The sequence below is a fragment of the Amblyomma americanum genome, chromosome 1 (assembly GCF_052857255.1).
Source record: "Amblyomma americanum isolate KBUSLIRL-KWMA chromosome 1, ASM5285725v1, whole genome shotgun sequence".
In the NCBI taxonomy this organism is placed as follows: Eukaryota; Metazoa; Arthropoda; class Arachnida; order Ixodida; family Ixodidae; genus Amblyomma; species Amblyomma americanum.
This window is the reverse complement of record NC_135497.1, coordinates 513,157,269-513,171,158: the sequence shown is the minus strand read 5'-3', so window position 1 is coordinate 513,171,158 and position 13,890 is coordinate 513,157,269. Positions and strand designations below refer to the sequence as shown.

Below are 13,890 nucleotides of genomic sequence, written 5' to 3'. Positions count from 1 at the left end.
CCAAAACAGCTCCATCGGCAGTGAAGGGGGTGCGGAGAAACCTGTTCATACCGCTGCTCTTTTGTCAACAAAATAAGGGTCCGTATTCCGAGTTTGTGTCATAATAAAAAGCGTCATAATCTGCCACAGCGGAAAGTTATTCACCACTGGGAAAGTTATTCATGAAATAACATCTGTAAAATTTGCTGCTAATTCCAAGTTTTTGGAAGGTATTAACATCAATTATTTTAGGGCTTGTCCACACTCAAAAGCTATCTAGCATCTAGCAGGAATTGGCAGCAGGGCAGTGCAGTTGGCCTACTGGAGGAGTAATTGTGTTCCGTATACTAAGCAAAAAAAAAAATCTGTTCTTGCTGTTGTTTAATTAATAAAAGTGAACACTGATATGAAGCTCACCTCCTTCTGTGCAATGAAATGACCAAGGTGGGAGTAGAAACATTGCCTAACAATTGCATGTACTGCTTCTGCACTGCAGTCAGAGCTTGGAGGTTTTTCTCAGTTTACGCACGATATTCGCCTTAGTTTGCCGGCAATGGGAGCTAAGATGATTCCCTGCTTAACTGTTATATGTAAAGCCAGGTTTGCCAATCGGGCCGTCAAAACAGCTGGCTGTCTATAAGTGGGGCTTCTCAGTTGCATGACCAAGGCGCGTAATTCATCAAGCCTTTCGTAATGAATAAGAACAGAAAGTTGGGCTAGTTGGTGTGGATTCATACTTGACAGCGCAAAAAAAACGAGGACGAAAGCGAACACTGCGCTCGTGTTGTGTCTCCTCGTTCACTTTTGTCCTCGTTTTTTTTGCGCTGTCAAGTATGCTTTCGTAATGCCTCATATAATGCACTGGCAGGCATTTGTCGCATAAGTTCTGCTGAAGGTGGCCATACATAAGGACACCAGCTAAATATCTAAGCTTGCAATACACTTCCACCTTTCCATTAAAACCAGCAGACTGAAGCCAGCAGAATTTTGGTGTACATCTTTTATTTTGTGGGGAATAAACTAGTTCTGAATCATTGAGTTTTATCACCGTATGCCTTTTTTGACCTCTAACTTCGCCAGTACTGGTTATGTTCTATTGTAGGTTCGGTTCGTAATATGGTTTACGCACATTAGAGGTACACGTAGCACCAATACGTGCGCAATGCAGGCTTCGAAAGGCCCGACATCAGAGTCGGAATAGCGTGAACCGGATTCCTTTATCGACGACGAATTTTATTTAGTGATTGTAGGTTTGCTACTGAGCGCGAGTGACACTTGCGCAACCCTGCAATGTGAAGTGGTGTTTAAACCCACACAGTTCTTACAGTGTTTTCTCTAGAAACATTAGTACATATGTTCAGAATATTTGATTTTATTCGATTTGCCGCAGTCTACGTAGCAGACAGCATTCTGAAACTTACTCCCAGCCGGCCGCGGCGGATACGTTTCGATGGAGGCGATACGGCCAGTGCATGTTGAGGAACTCCTGCGGTGGTCTAAATTCATGCTTGGCCATCCACTACGGCGTATCTCATCGCCCATGCGTTGCTTTGGAGAGGTAAATCTTATATCTCCCATACATGCTGGTAGACTGCAGGCCTCCCCTTCCTCAAGAGAAAACAGCGCAGTACACAATTATTTACTCTCCTGAAAGTACATTCAACAGTGACTGGGGTCGACGTATATAGCCATCAAGAGATTATGCAGTTTCACAATACAGCGCCTAATCAATAACGTAGTCACTGAACTCATCAGCTCATCAGAGCTCAATACCAACAGCATCCACTATATGTTTTGGCTCTTGTGGGGAATAATTTATTTTTATGTTTCAATAATGCTGGCGGTGACATTCACAAGCTTGCTTTTATGCGCTCAAAGGCCTGCATTTTTAACACGAGAGCGGTAAAGTTCGACCAGTTCTCCAGAAAATCCGGTGTCCGCGTCGGCGAAAGGAGCGAAAAATCACGACCATAGCTCTGGCAGGTGGGCCACCTAGGTCACGTGACCTTGCGGCGTCATCACAACCTGCCAACCGTGGCTGGTGGTAGTTAAATTAATGATCGGTCTTTCTCGACAGGCAACCTGGGCCTCACAAGGCTCACCGCTGGGAGCACCTGCCATCTCAGGGCAGTGGCACATCGCTTAACTGCTGCACCACTGAGCCTCCGTTAAGAGACAAAGAGGGCAATGCCACTAGAAATATCGATAAGATAGTTAAAGTACCTGAAGAGTTCAACAAAAGTATGCAGTAGCCAGTGTAATCACGACGTTCTAGTGGATAGAAATTTAACATGCCGCCAGTAACAAAAGAGGAAGTAAAGAAATCCTTAGAAGCAGTGCAAAGGGGAAAAACAGCTGGTGAGGATCAGGTAACAGCAGATCTGTTTTATTGAAGGAGGGGAGATTGTTCTAGAAAAACTAGCCAGACTCTATAAGCAATGCCTTATGACCTCGAGCGGGCCGGAATCTTGGAAGAACGCTAACATCAGCTTAACGTATTAGATAGGCGTCGTCAAGGACTTGAAAAATTACAGACCAATTATTAGCTTACTATCCGTTGCCTACAAGGTATACTAAAATAATCACTAATAGTGTCAGAACAACAATAGACTTCAATCAACCAAATGATCAAGCAGCCTTTCATAAAGGCTAGTCGACAAAATACCTTATTGACACTATCATTCAGGTGATAGCGGAAAGCGCAGAATATAACCAACCTCTCTATATGGCATTCATGGGTTACTAGAATAGATTTGACTCCGTCCAAACCTCACCAGTCATACTGGCATTCACGAATCATGTTGTAAAGCAGGTAAAAATACTCTAAGGTATTTATAATGTCTGCGCAGCCACCATTGTTCTCTGTAACGAGAGAAACAAGTTTCAGTAATGAAGGGTGTTCAGGTAGTGGCCCGGATTGGGAGGAGTTTAGGATAAAAACTAATGGAGAACAGCTTCGTAATCTGCGATTCGCTGATGACATTGCTTTGCTAAGTCACTCAGGAGATGAGCTGCAAAATATGATCATTGAGTTAGACAGGCGCGCAGTACGATAGGTCTTAAAATTAGCATGCAGAAAACCAAAGTAATGTTCAGCGGTTTAGCAAAGGAACAGCAGTTCAGAACTGGCAGCGAGGTGCTGGAACTGGTAAAGGAATACATCTACTTATGGCAGGTAGTGACAGCTGATCCGGATCACGAGAGGGAAGTAACTAGAAGGATAAGAACGGGGTGGAGCGCATATGGCAGGTTTTTCTGATCATGAATGGCACTTTACCAATATCCCTCAAGAGAAACGTGCACACCAGCTGTATCTTACCGGTACTCACCTACGGGGCAGAAACTTGGAGGCTAACGAAAAGGGTTCAGCTTAAGTTAAGGACAACGCAGCGAGCCATGGAAAGAAAAATGGTAGGTGTAACGTTAAGAGACCGGAAACGGGCAGAGTGGGTGGGGGAACAAACGTGGTGAAATGACATCCTGGTTGAAATTAATAGGAAGGATGGGCTTGGGCAGGGCATATGATGCGAAGGCAAGATTACCGCTGACCTTAAGGGTAACGGAGTGGATTCCAAGAGAAGTGAAGCATAGCAGGAGGCCGCAAAAAATTATGTGGCCAGATGAGATTAAGAAGTTTACGGGGACAGCGTGGTCGCTGCCGGCACAGAACAGCGGTAATTAGAGGGACATGGAGTAGCCTTCGACTTATAGTGGCCCCAGTCAGGCTGGTGATGATGATGACTATGCGGTTAGCCAAGCGATATGTGGTGGACACTGAGCGACTTTCATCTGGCACAGCTTCTGATACCACAGATCGTCTGAATTGCGACTTCAGTGGCTGAAATCAACGCATTGATGTTCTACCATTTTTAGCGGTATATTGCTCCCCTAGGCAATTTTTTTCATGATACGAAAAACACTTAAATGACAAGCACAGGTACTAAATCATGGTCCGAAAGGATTGCTCGTTGTCTGCTTTTTTGTGTTTCTTTTTCGAGCTACTACTGCCAGTATTCCTTTACAAACAATTTAACGGTCTAATAAAAGCATCATCATCGGTCTGTCTTTCAGCTTCGTCTCAAAAGCACCTTCTGGACCTTATTTATCGCCATCTTGGGAGTCTGTGTCGTTGATACGGCGTTTAAATTTTCCCACTAATTAAACATTTTGTTTCGGCTGGTCAAGTGTTGCAAGTCCGTCGACCCGCACCACGCTGAACCTTCGATGTTCTATAGACTTGGGCTTGCAAGCGGCTCGAATCTTTCGAAAAGCAGCGCAGATGGAGAACCGAAAAAGAGAACACGTCCCGTCTCCGCACTGTTTATCGAGACATGACTTGGCACTGCAAGTCCGACACCGCACTGCTGCTCGCAAATAGAGGTGTGTGCAGATGAAAGGAGTTTATAAAGGATTGTTATCTAATACCACTGTTGTCTCGAAACGCGCGTCTTCAGCTGGCTAGACCTCACTTCTGTCTGCTGCGCACGAGCGCGCGTCGACCTCGTCTTTCTGTACGGATACGGTGGCCGCTCACAAGACAGAGTTAATTGAAGAGGCATGGGAGAGGCCTTTGCCCTGCAGTGGACTTAGAACGCTGATGTTGATGATTAATATAGCTGCGCCCCCTCGGACATGTCACGTTGTGGCATCTCTAAACTGCATACCTCAAAGGTGTGCTTTTGTGTAATGAAACTTCCTTAATATTAATGTTTGCCTATATTTTTAAGGAAGCTCCATACCTTGAGCCAGCGTTAGAGACAACCACATCTTGCTTACAGCGCCATCTATCACAAGTCGACGAGCCGTGCAGACTACGCTGACCTCAGAGGCCAAGGACAGCAAAGACACTCTCTTGAGCTCTCACGGGCACCTCACCTTATTGTTAACATTCTACTCAACCTGCTACGCAATACCAGGCATTTACCACTGAGGAAACCGGTCACCGTATTTGTTAGCGCTGCTTAATAGGTGAGCGAAATAATGCAAATACCAACGGCACCCTTTGAATAAATAACAACACGAGAGCCCTTTACAAGTGAATCTGCAACTCTTCCTCATCTCTGCACTCGAAGCAACTATGAGGCACACATTCAATGCAAATGGCAGACTGCCTTGATTACTCCATGACTGAACCGCTTCTGCCCATACCACGTAGATTTCAGAAAATTGTCACTTATAATGACTTTTATAGTTTTGAAAATGTTTTTTAAGAAAGTTTCCCACAACTGGTGCCATTTAAAAATGCTAAAGCATCCTTTTCTCAACTAGATAACATAATCTCACAAGGTAACGTAAATCTAGTCACATCATGGCGTAATGGATTTGGTTTGGTTTATGGGGTCTAACGTCCCAAAGAAACTCAGGCTATGAGGGACCCCATAGCGGGAAGCTCTTGATAATTTTGAGCACCGGGGGTCTTTAAGGTGCACTGACATCGCACAGTTCACGAAGCTCTAGAATTTCACCTCCATCAATATGCAGCCACCACAGTCGGGATAGAACCCGTGTGGTCTGGGTCAGCAGCCAAGCACCATAACCACTTAGTCGCCGCGGCGGCACATCGCAGTGAAATTAGCATCTGTCAAAACATTCACTAATTAATATTTCACTAATTACATTGCACTGCAAATAACTACCCACCGCCCCTAAAATATGCACAGCTAGCTCTTATAAACACTCAGGTATTACTATTTCCTATTTTCTTACCTGTCCACTCTACATTTAGAACGTTACTAACGATGCCAACAGCATACTTGGTTACACTATTATATGCACCTACTTAACCATTCTGCGGACCCGGATTCTATCCAAAGCCACTGAAGCAAAAATCAACCCATTTTACACAAGCATGGCAACCTAATCTTTTGTCCTTTGATTCACATAGCAAAACAACTAGACTGTGCTTTCGATGAGTTATGGCGCCAACTACCAGAGAACTAATCAAACTTCCCCGCAGCACTTCATATTAGCTTCATCATACTAAAGCAGTTCATCCTATATGTGCACGTTTCAATATGCATCTCAACACTTTTTCACATTAGCAGCTCTTACAGTGATGTTCAACAACAAAGCAATGTCCACTGTTTGTTGTCACGAGGTGACAATCACTCCTAACCAAAAATTTGACATTTGCATGCCCCTAAATAACAGATATTATAATAGGAATGTGCGAATATTGGAACTTAAATTAGTTTGGTGAATAGAATTTACTATCTGATTCGATATTATTTGCACCGCACTTTCACTATTAGAGCCTTCGCGGTGGAACAGTGGTTATGGTGGTCGGCTGCAGACCAGAAAGACGCAGATTCGATCCCGGCCGCGGCGGTTGAATTTCGATGGAGGCGAAATTCTAGAGGCCCGTGTATTGTGCGACGTCAGTGCCCGTTAAAGAACCGCAGGTAGTCGAAATTTCCGGAGCCCTTCACTACGGCATCCCTCATAGCCTCAGTCGCTTTGGGATGCTAGAGCCCCATAAACCATTAACCGTAAACTTTCACTATTACAGCATCATAACCATTAAGAGGTTACGAATTTCTGTTGGTGAAACATAGGTATCGTGATATTTCGAAAAGGCAGTATCTTGCGCTTGTCACATGATTAACTTGCTCTTTCTTCGTGGAGTCGACTGCCAGCACGTGGTAAAAGGCCACACGCAGCAATATTAGGCCCCGAAGAAAATGAGTGCGCTGACGGGCTACCTATTGTCGTGTACGCTGCATCTGGGCTAGCATTGTTTCCAGAGGAAGGAACATTTAGGCCTTTAATACCTTCATGCAATATCACGTTTTTCCAAGAACTCGCGTGCCGCAAACTTTTGTCCCGATAGTACATCTGATTTTGGCCCATGCATGGTCTCAATTTGCTCTTTAGAGGCTTCCTTTGGTCGTCCGAGCGCATCCTTTGGCGTTGAATGGATACCAATAAGCAGTCCCCACCCCATCTCCAATTAGCCCTCTCCTGCGCCTGCTGCCCTGTCCGCACAAATTTCTTTAATATCATCTCCGCACCTGACGTTTGTGCCAACCTCAGCTACATTGACGAATGATCGATCATCTGCTCGCCCCGTTACAGGCCTCGCGCGTGCCCATCCCGGCTTGATTGTGTCTAGGATGTTATTATTTTGCTTGATCCTGTCGGATACACTGGTATCCCCTCCTCGTCCCCTCCTCCAGCGGCGACCGTGACTTACACGGGCGCGCTGGCCACCAGGAATACGGAGAGAAGGCACCCCTGCGACTCTGCTCATTTCCGCCCCAGCACTGACGTGACGTCACGGCAGCGCGCTGCCTTCTGCGGAGAGGGTAGCACGCCTAAGCTTGACGGCCACGATTTGCTTCCAGGGAGGCAATGACCGAGGGGATAAAAGGGGGGAACGCGCGGCGGGAAGGGACTCTCGCTGCCGGACCTGTCCTCACTGCCCCACGGACCCTAACCGCTGCCCGCCGGCCCCCGAGCACCAAGGCAGACGACTTCAACGACCTGGTGAGCTGCTCAACATCTATTTTACGGATAGAACATTCTTCCGCAGTGTGCTTTGCCTCGCGTTAGGATAATAAACTGTTTCCTAGCGTACCCTGCCGTTGCCTGTTTCGTCCGGACCTGCCGTGGCTGCGACTCTGCGCCGCGGGTTGGGGAAACGTGTTGCGTACTTGAATAACGCCTGCGTGTAGCTTGCACGGAAGCTCGCCTTCCCGGCCGGCTGGACGCAGAGTGACCCCATAATCCCTAGGACAATCCTCTTTCTTCACCTGTGTTAACGTCACGTCTATCATTTTTCTTTCCTGCTGCGCTGTCCTGAAGCCTCTCCACTAGCCTTCAAGTTTCCACCCCTTTGGCCAGCACTGGCGCTATAGATGTGTTCATCCGCGTGATTTGCTCCAGTTCTAAACTGTACGCGATCCACTGAGGTATGTGCCCGAGGTGTGTGCGTGGAGCTCGCAAATGAGGGGCGGGGCTTGAGGGACATTGCTCAGTCCGCTCCTTTGTTAGGTGCACCGTCTTGGAAACATCTGAACGTTGTGTATTTACAGTGATGACACCAGGATCACATTGCTTTGCCGCTGCAGAATTACCCCAAACAACCTGTCTGTCGCGGGCCTCTTCTTTGGAGGTCCACGCGTTGTGGATTGTCTAATCATCGTCAAGTACACCTTCAAGAAGCTGTACGGCGATTTCCTCAGTCGATAAGTCGCTGATGGTGGTTATGGTTTGTGGATTTTAATGTTCCTCATCGACACATGAGATATGAAAGACGCCGCAGTGGAGGGCTCCGGATTAATTTAGACCACCTTGGATTGTTTAACCTGCGCTTACGCCACACAGCAGTTTATTTTGCATTGCGCCTTCGTGGAAATAAGGCCGCATGGCCGGAATCGGTGGAACATTCGTTGATTTAGTTTTCGTGTCCAGAGTAGAAATCCTAGCTCGCGAATGCGATTTCTGCGTGGCTGGTGACTGTCCTCGCTGTCTACATTCGCCGCCATGCGAAACTGGAGCTAGGGTAGCCTGGTCGGCCCGCCCAGCAAGCAGTGAGCAGTGAGAGATGAGTGGGCTCTAGAACCGCGGTTTATTTCTCGGGGCTTCCGCTGCTGCTCTCTACGTGCACCGGGGGAGAAGAGGGTGCCTCGTGCAGCGCGACGGGGACGAAGAAGAAGGCACCAGTGGAGAGCGACGTCGAATGGTGTTTGTGGGAGGGCGTCGGGCGTGTGCGGCATCGTGCTATGGCGCGGGTGGTCGGCACAGCTCCAGGTACAGCTCGCACTGAAGGAAGCGCAGGTAGGCATCCCTCTCCAGCAGGCCCTGGACGCGGCGCTGGGCCAGCTCTAGGCAGCTCCGGTCGGGCCTCTTTGCCAGGCTGGCAGACACCTCTGCTCGCGTCAGGGCGTCCAGGTTCACCTGTGCACAGTGCGAGCAGCTGTGAGCACCCTGGCAACATTTGAAGCCATAGCGCGCGGGTTTGTCTAGCTTCTGGCCAATAACGTGTAATTACATTGGGCGGCGGCAACAGCCACATGCTTGACACCGAAGGTGAACAACAAACGATGCTGTCTTTCACCTGCTGTTTGTAACGAAGATTGGAAGGATTCCCCAATCTCTTAATAAACAGTTAACATAAATGGTGTGTGAGTTAGGTGACTGGACAAGGATTGCCAATATGGAAAAAAGAAACCAAATTTTCTTCAAGTTAGATGCACAATAAAAAGAGGACCAAAGCGTACGACCGAGCTTAGCTTTTCCTGTTTACAGGGAGGTTCGGACGCAAACCCTAAAGATTCTTCCACAATTCTTCAGTGTTTCTGAATGAGCTGGATTTATCTCGCAGCAATGCAATGATCGGGAAGTACGCGCACACCTCTTTCGGCGAGTGCGGTGCGATGAACTCGTCAAAGATCCGCTGCGCTTTGACGGAGAGCTTGCTGGGACGACAGGTCTTCAGCTCTTCGCAAGCCAGCCAGAACTCGATGTTCTCCTCGCTGTACTCCCTCGCCAGGAACACATGGAAGAGTGCCAGACCATCTGCGACGGGGAGAAAACAAAGAGAACGCTCTTTCAGAGGACAAGCCACGGCGCAAGCAACGTTTCACTTGCTGTTGTATGGCACCAGCAATGCGGTAGACAATCGAAAAGACAACCTCGCTCCCACGGCACGACCGGTGGCGACGGGAAATCCGCGCATCGCGACGGTGTACCGCTCAGTACCAGAACTGAACTTCTTGTACACATTTATCCTCAAATAATTTCAAGCAAGTCGCGTGCGGGATTGAGACAGCAACAAAATAGCATAGTTTCGACATCTCAGTAACTAGACGCGATGCCCCTTGTGTCGTTTTAATAAGCGAAACAAACATGAAGGTCAGTTAAGAGGGTGATATGCACAGAACGTATTCATTGGATATTAAATGAGACGCCGGCGTTCCAGAGTTCGTCTCGCAATAACCTGCTCTGACAGCGGCAAGGGACTGTGTCGTTTCGTGCCCCGTCCGTGGCTATTCACGCCGTTTCGCGCATCGCGTCGATCGATTTCGACCACAACTGAAAAGGAGAACGGCATGTAGCAGTGATTTCCACTGCTCACACTTTGATGAAGTCAGGTGTCGGAAGGATCTGGCCCATTCCTTGGCTTCTTCCGGAGTGGGCCGCACCGATGGTGTCTGGCGTCTCTTCAGGAGGTTCGCCGGGAGCAGCTCAATTCTGCGAAAGCAAACGAGCGAAGAAGGTCAGAGAGTGCTGCTGCGCCACCGAGTCTTCAACCTGAATAGTTGTCTGATGTGACCGCTCAACTGTTGATTGAGGGATCTCTTAACAGGAATGATTAACGGGCTAGCTTATGGGCTGCCAGATCAAGCTATCTGTTTGCCTACCCAGTTCGCTAGCCAAATTGTTTGTCCGCACGTGTAAAATAAAAAAGGGGAAATGCTCGCCACTTCTAGGAGACAAGCGCACTGCCTCCTGAACTTTAGAAACGGACCGCACTGGTTATATTTGTCTACAGTGCTCGACACGCGAGTCTGAGAGTTCGGGTTTGCTTTACGCTAGATCTGGCGCCGTCACACGCTGAAACATAGTCCACAGCGCAGTGAATACATATGAAGTGCGCAATAGAACCGCACGCAAGAAACCCTAGAATTCATAACATGATACTCTTGTGCCGAAATGTAGAAAAATGTGTGACCTCCACATTTGCTGGTCCGGAAGGCGTATGCGGATGGGCGCGTTTGTTCGATTAACGCCGTACAGCAGCCGAACTTGAGAATTCGAATTTCAATAATTTCAGTGTGTTTGTGGGAGTTGAAACTTCGTAGCGTTGCTTTTGAAGGCTACAGCGGTTTACGCTAACAGGTTTTTGCGCCCTAGTTTGCTGTTAGTTATTTCTATTAAACGCAATGCCAATGGTGTGATTTCCAGCACAAGGTGCAAGCCCGTATGAAAGTAGCATCGCTGGTGGGGCTGCCTCGTGGCATTGGTGTGGTTGCCGGAAGAAACGTCGATATCGAATGCTATAAACAGAATGAGTACGAACTGAGCGAACAAGACGGGACGTAAGGAACACAGAGGGACAGACAAAGCGCCTTACGTCCCGTCTTGTTCGCGCAGTTTGTGCTCATTCTCTTCACTATGAACCAACTAGCCCGCCAGAACGTCAATCTTCACTATAAACAGGTTGAGAGCTTGATAAGCGGTGCGCTTGATAATTACTGCATCGGCGTAGAAATTATGCTCGGCTTGCCAAAGTCAGGACCAACTGGCTCATTTTGAGAGTCACTGCAAAGCGTCTGCTTGCAGTGTCAGAAAACGCTTTCGTTCGCTTCTCGTGATATAAAAAAATAAAGAAATGAAACATTCGCGAATGCTAATTAAACGTTATTTAGGAACACTTACAGGCAGTTTTTGTGCAGCTTCTCCTGCTGGGGCTCGCTGGTTATGCAGCTGGAGGACATCTTTTTTGAACTCTGCAGAGAGAGAGAGGGAAAGAGAAAGTCAGCGGACGTCACCACACAGGGTTGAACTGCCAGATATGAGCGAGAGACGTGATCGGGATTGCAATATTTTCACAAATATTTCCTGACAAAATTTCGGAACGCGCTCAATTCTCTGCTTCGAACTAGGCCTTAAAGCGGGGCTGGCTAGGGTGTTGCACATCTTACTTTGGAGAGAAAGCACGGTGAGCTAGCAGCTTGTGACGGAAACGATCTTCAGACTTAGGACATTCGTACAAAGGGATGTTAGCAGTGCAGGCTTGAGACGTGTTTACAGTTGCATATTTACGCGCAGCCCAGAAGTGTAGCAGACGGGCGCCGCCATTTCGAAAAGTGAAGCGCTCCACGTGCCATCTGCCGACCGCTTGAGTAACCGCGTCTCGCCGACAGGCGCGCCACATTCGGCGCTGCCCGTGCTACAGCCTGCTGCCATTCGTGCTGCTGACAGGGCGGCGCCCACGTCGTTGCAAAGCGGACTTTGCCGCCGGTTTCGACACTGCGAAAAATTAACTTCCTTCCAGGAGCAGCAGAGTGTCGCCCACTGAGCGGAAGCCGTGTGTCAAGCATCATAAACGCCCTGTGACTCGCTGAGAGAGCAAGTTGCTTTTGCCCAAGTGCGCGCCTGAGCGAAATTATTCCTCGCAATTAAGCTCTTCACAGGGCTGATCTTGATGGTTACGCACCGATCCTGCAACACCATCTGGAAATTGGCCGGAGCAACCTTTAACGAAAATAGATCAACTAAAGTATTTTCGGGAAGAGAATGCCTATTGCGGGGTTATTGAAAGATCGACCACTTGGAAGGGGTGGGCAAAAAAGATAAGGTAATGAGCGCTAAGAAGAGGAGACGCATGAAGAAAGGAGCGGAAGGCAAATTTCTTCTCTTGCAATGATACTGCCATGTGTTGCCCACTTGCAACACTTCTATGCACGGAGCGTGGATTTTGAATTTCCAGTAGACAAATGCGGCACCAGTGCTATTCAAAATGCAAAATGGCGAGGCTTGGGGAATTTTAAGCCTATGATATTGTTTGTGTGGCGTACGAGTGTAGAATGGACTAGCCACTGATTATGGCTTCATACTGCGAAGAGCAAGTGTTAGGTGCTGTTCAAAGCTGCCACTGCTTTAACATTGGCCGCTCTCTGCGATCCTTGTCTTAAGCCCACTGCTATACTGCTCACACAGTTTTTTCATTGCGGCTAGGGCAAGGAATCATCCTCTTATTGTGGGGGTTAAATTCACTCATGTGTAAGCGCTCATTCCTAACTCATCACAAGGGAAAAAGCCAGCGTGGCTTCATGCTTGGGTACAGTCGTCCTGACAAGTGGTCACTGCACGTGGCAAGCGAGTCAAGCCGCACACAAATCGCGACAGCAGCAGCAGCCAAGTGACCCGAGTAAACAAGGTGGAAGGAATCGAGTGCCAGAGCTGCTTTTCACACCGCGTAGCGTCAGGTGAGTCAAGTTTGACGCTTCGCAGTGAGAGCTCGCGGGCGCCTAGGTGTCCCTGACCGTTTTTACCGGCCTCGTAGCGTGCGCTGGGTCAAGGTGACAGGGGCGCTGAAAAAGCCCCGAGGAATCGAGAGGTTGCGTGAGTTTTTGCGTCCTATGCGCGGTCTCCGCGGGTACCAACACGCAACCTGGCAGGCACAGAGGTGCTTTTTGCAACCTGAGCCCCTCCGCTGAACTGGTGCCAAGGTTCAGCCAAAGAAATGGGGCCGCTCCAAATTACGCTGCGTCCTGTTCTGCAAGCGGCCACGTCGGAAAGCTTTTGCCTTGCACGACCAACATCCTTTGTTTTACATAGGAATCTGGCTGTCGCACCATGCACGCCGCTCAGTGATGGGTGCGAAGAAGGTTCTTTAAAACAAGCGGCTTTTCTCCGACGCGCAGCTTGCTTGGTTCCGCGAGCGCGTGGCCGCTCTGTGCGACTGTTCCAAGGCGAGTGTTTGGAACGGCCGCTGAGTAAGCGCACGCCGAAGCACGCGGACAGCTCACCTGTCGCTGGGAAGGAGGCACGGCCGAGCCCGAAGTTACCTCAGGCATGTCTCGCATCAGCTGAGTGCTCGGGGCCCGAGGACGTGTCCATATAAGGCGGCCCATCTGCGTCATCGATCGATAATCTCCGGTCCGCATGACGTAAGCGCGGCTGAGCCAACCAGGACGCGGCCAGCGGACAACGCGAACCTTCTCCCGCCACTCTCGCCGTAGTCGTGAAACGCCCCCAGTGAGACGACCTGCTCTGAACGCAGCCGCGAGAGGGACGATCGGGTGGCAACGGGGAGGAGAGATATCCAAGCGGGAAGCTGATGGAGAGGATGCCTTCCTGCTCTTGAGGGTCATCTATCCGCCGCACTTTTATTTAAAGTTGTCTGCGGACAATTACAAGTCGCTTGCAAGCACGTGTGTGCACTGAAGAACACAGCGCCTG

General features: G+C 48.8%; 1 protein-coding gene across 2 annotated transcripts; it reads right to left on the bottom strand.

Moving 5' to 3' along the window:
• Positions 1-8,541: 8,541 nt before the first annotated feature.
• Positions 8,542-13,513, bottom strand: LOC144106896 (regulator of G-protein signaling 2-like). Of its 2 annotated transcripts, none has more exons than XM_077639848.1 (5): positions 13,458-13,513; positions 11,362-11,432; positions 10,058-10,173; positions 9,335-9,498; positions 8,542-8,877 (listed from the first exon to the last, which is right to left on the bottom strand). In XM_077639848.1, exons 1-5 carry the CDS (start codon positions 13,503-13,505, stop codon positions 8,701-8,703), a joined length of 576 nt encoding a protein of 191 aa, XP_077495974.1. In that variant the 5' UTR covers positions 13,506-13,513; the 3' UTR covers positions 8,542-8,700. The 2 variants fall into 2 exon arrangements, with proteins under 2 accessions (XP_077495974.1, XP_077495981.1); XM_077639855.1 differs by lacking the exon at positions 13,458-13,513 and adding an exon at positions 11,628-11,774.
• Positions 13,514-13,890: the final 377 nt, after the last annotated feature.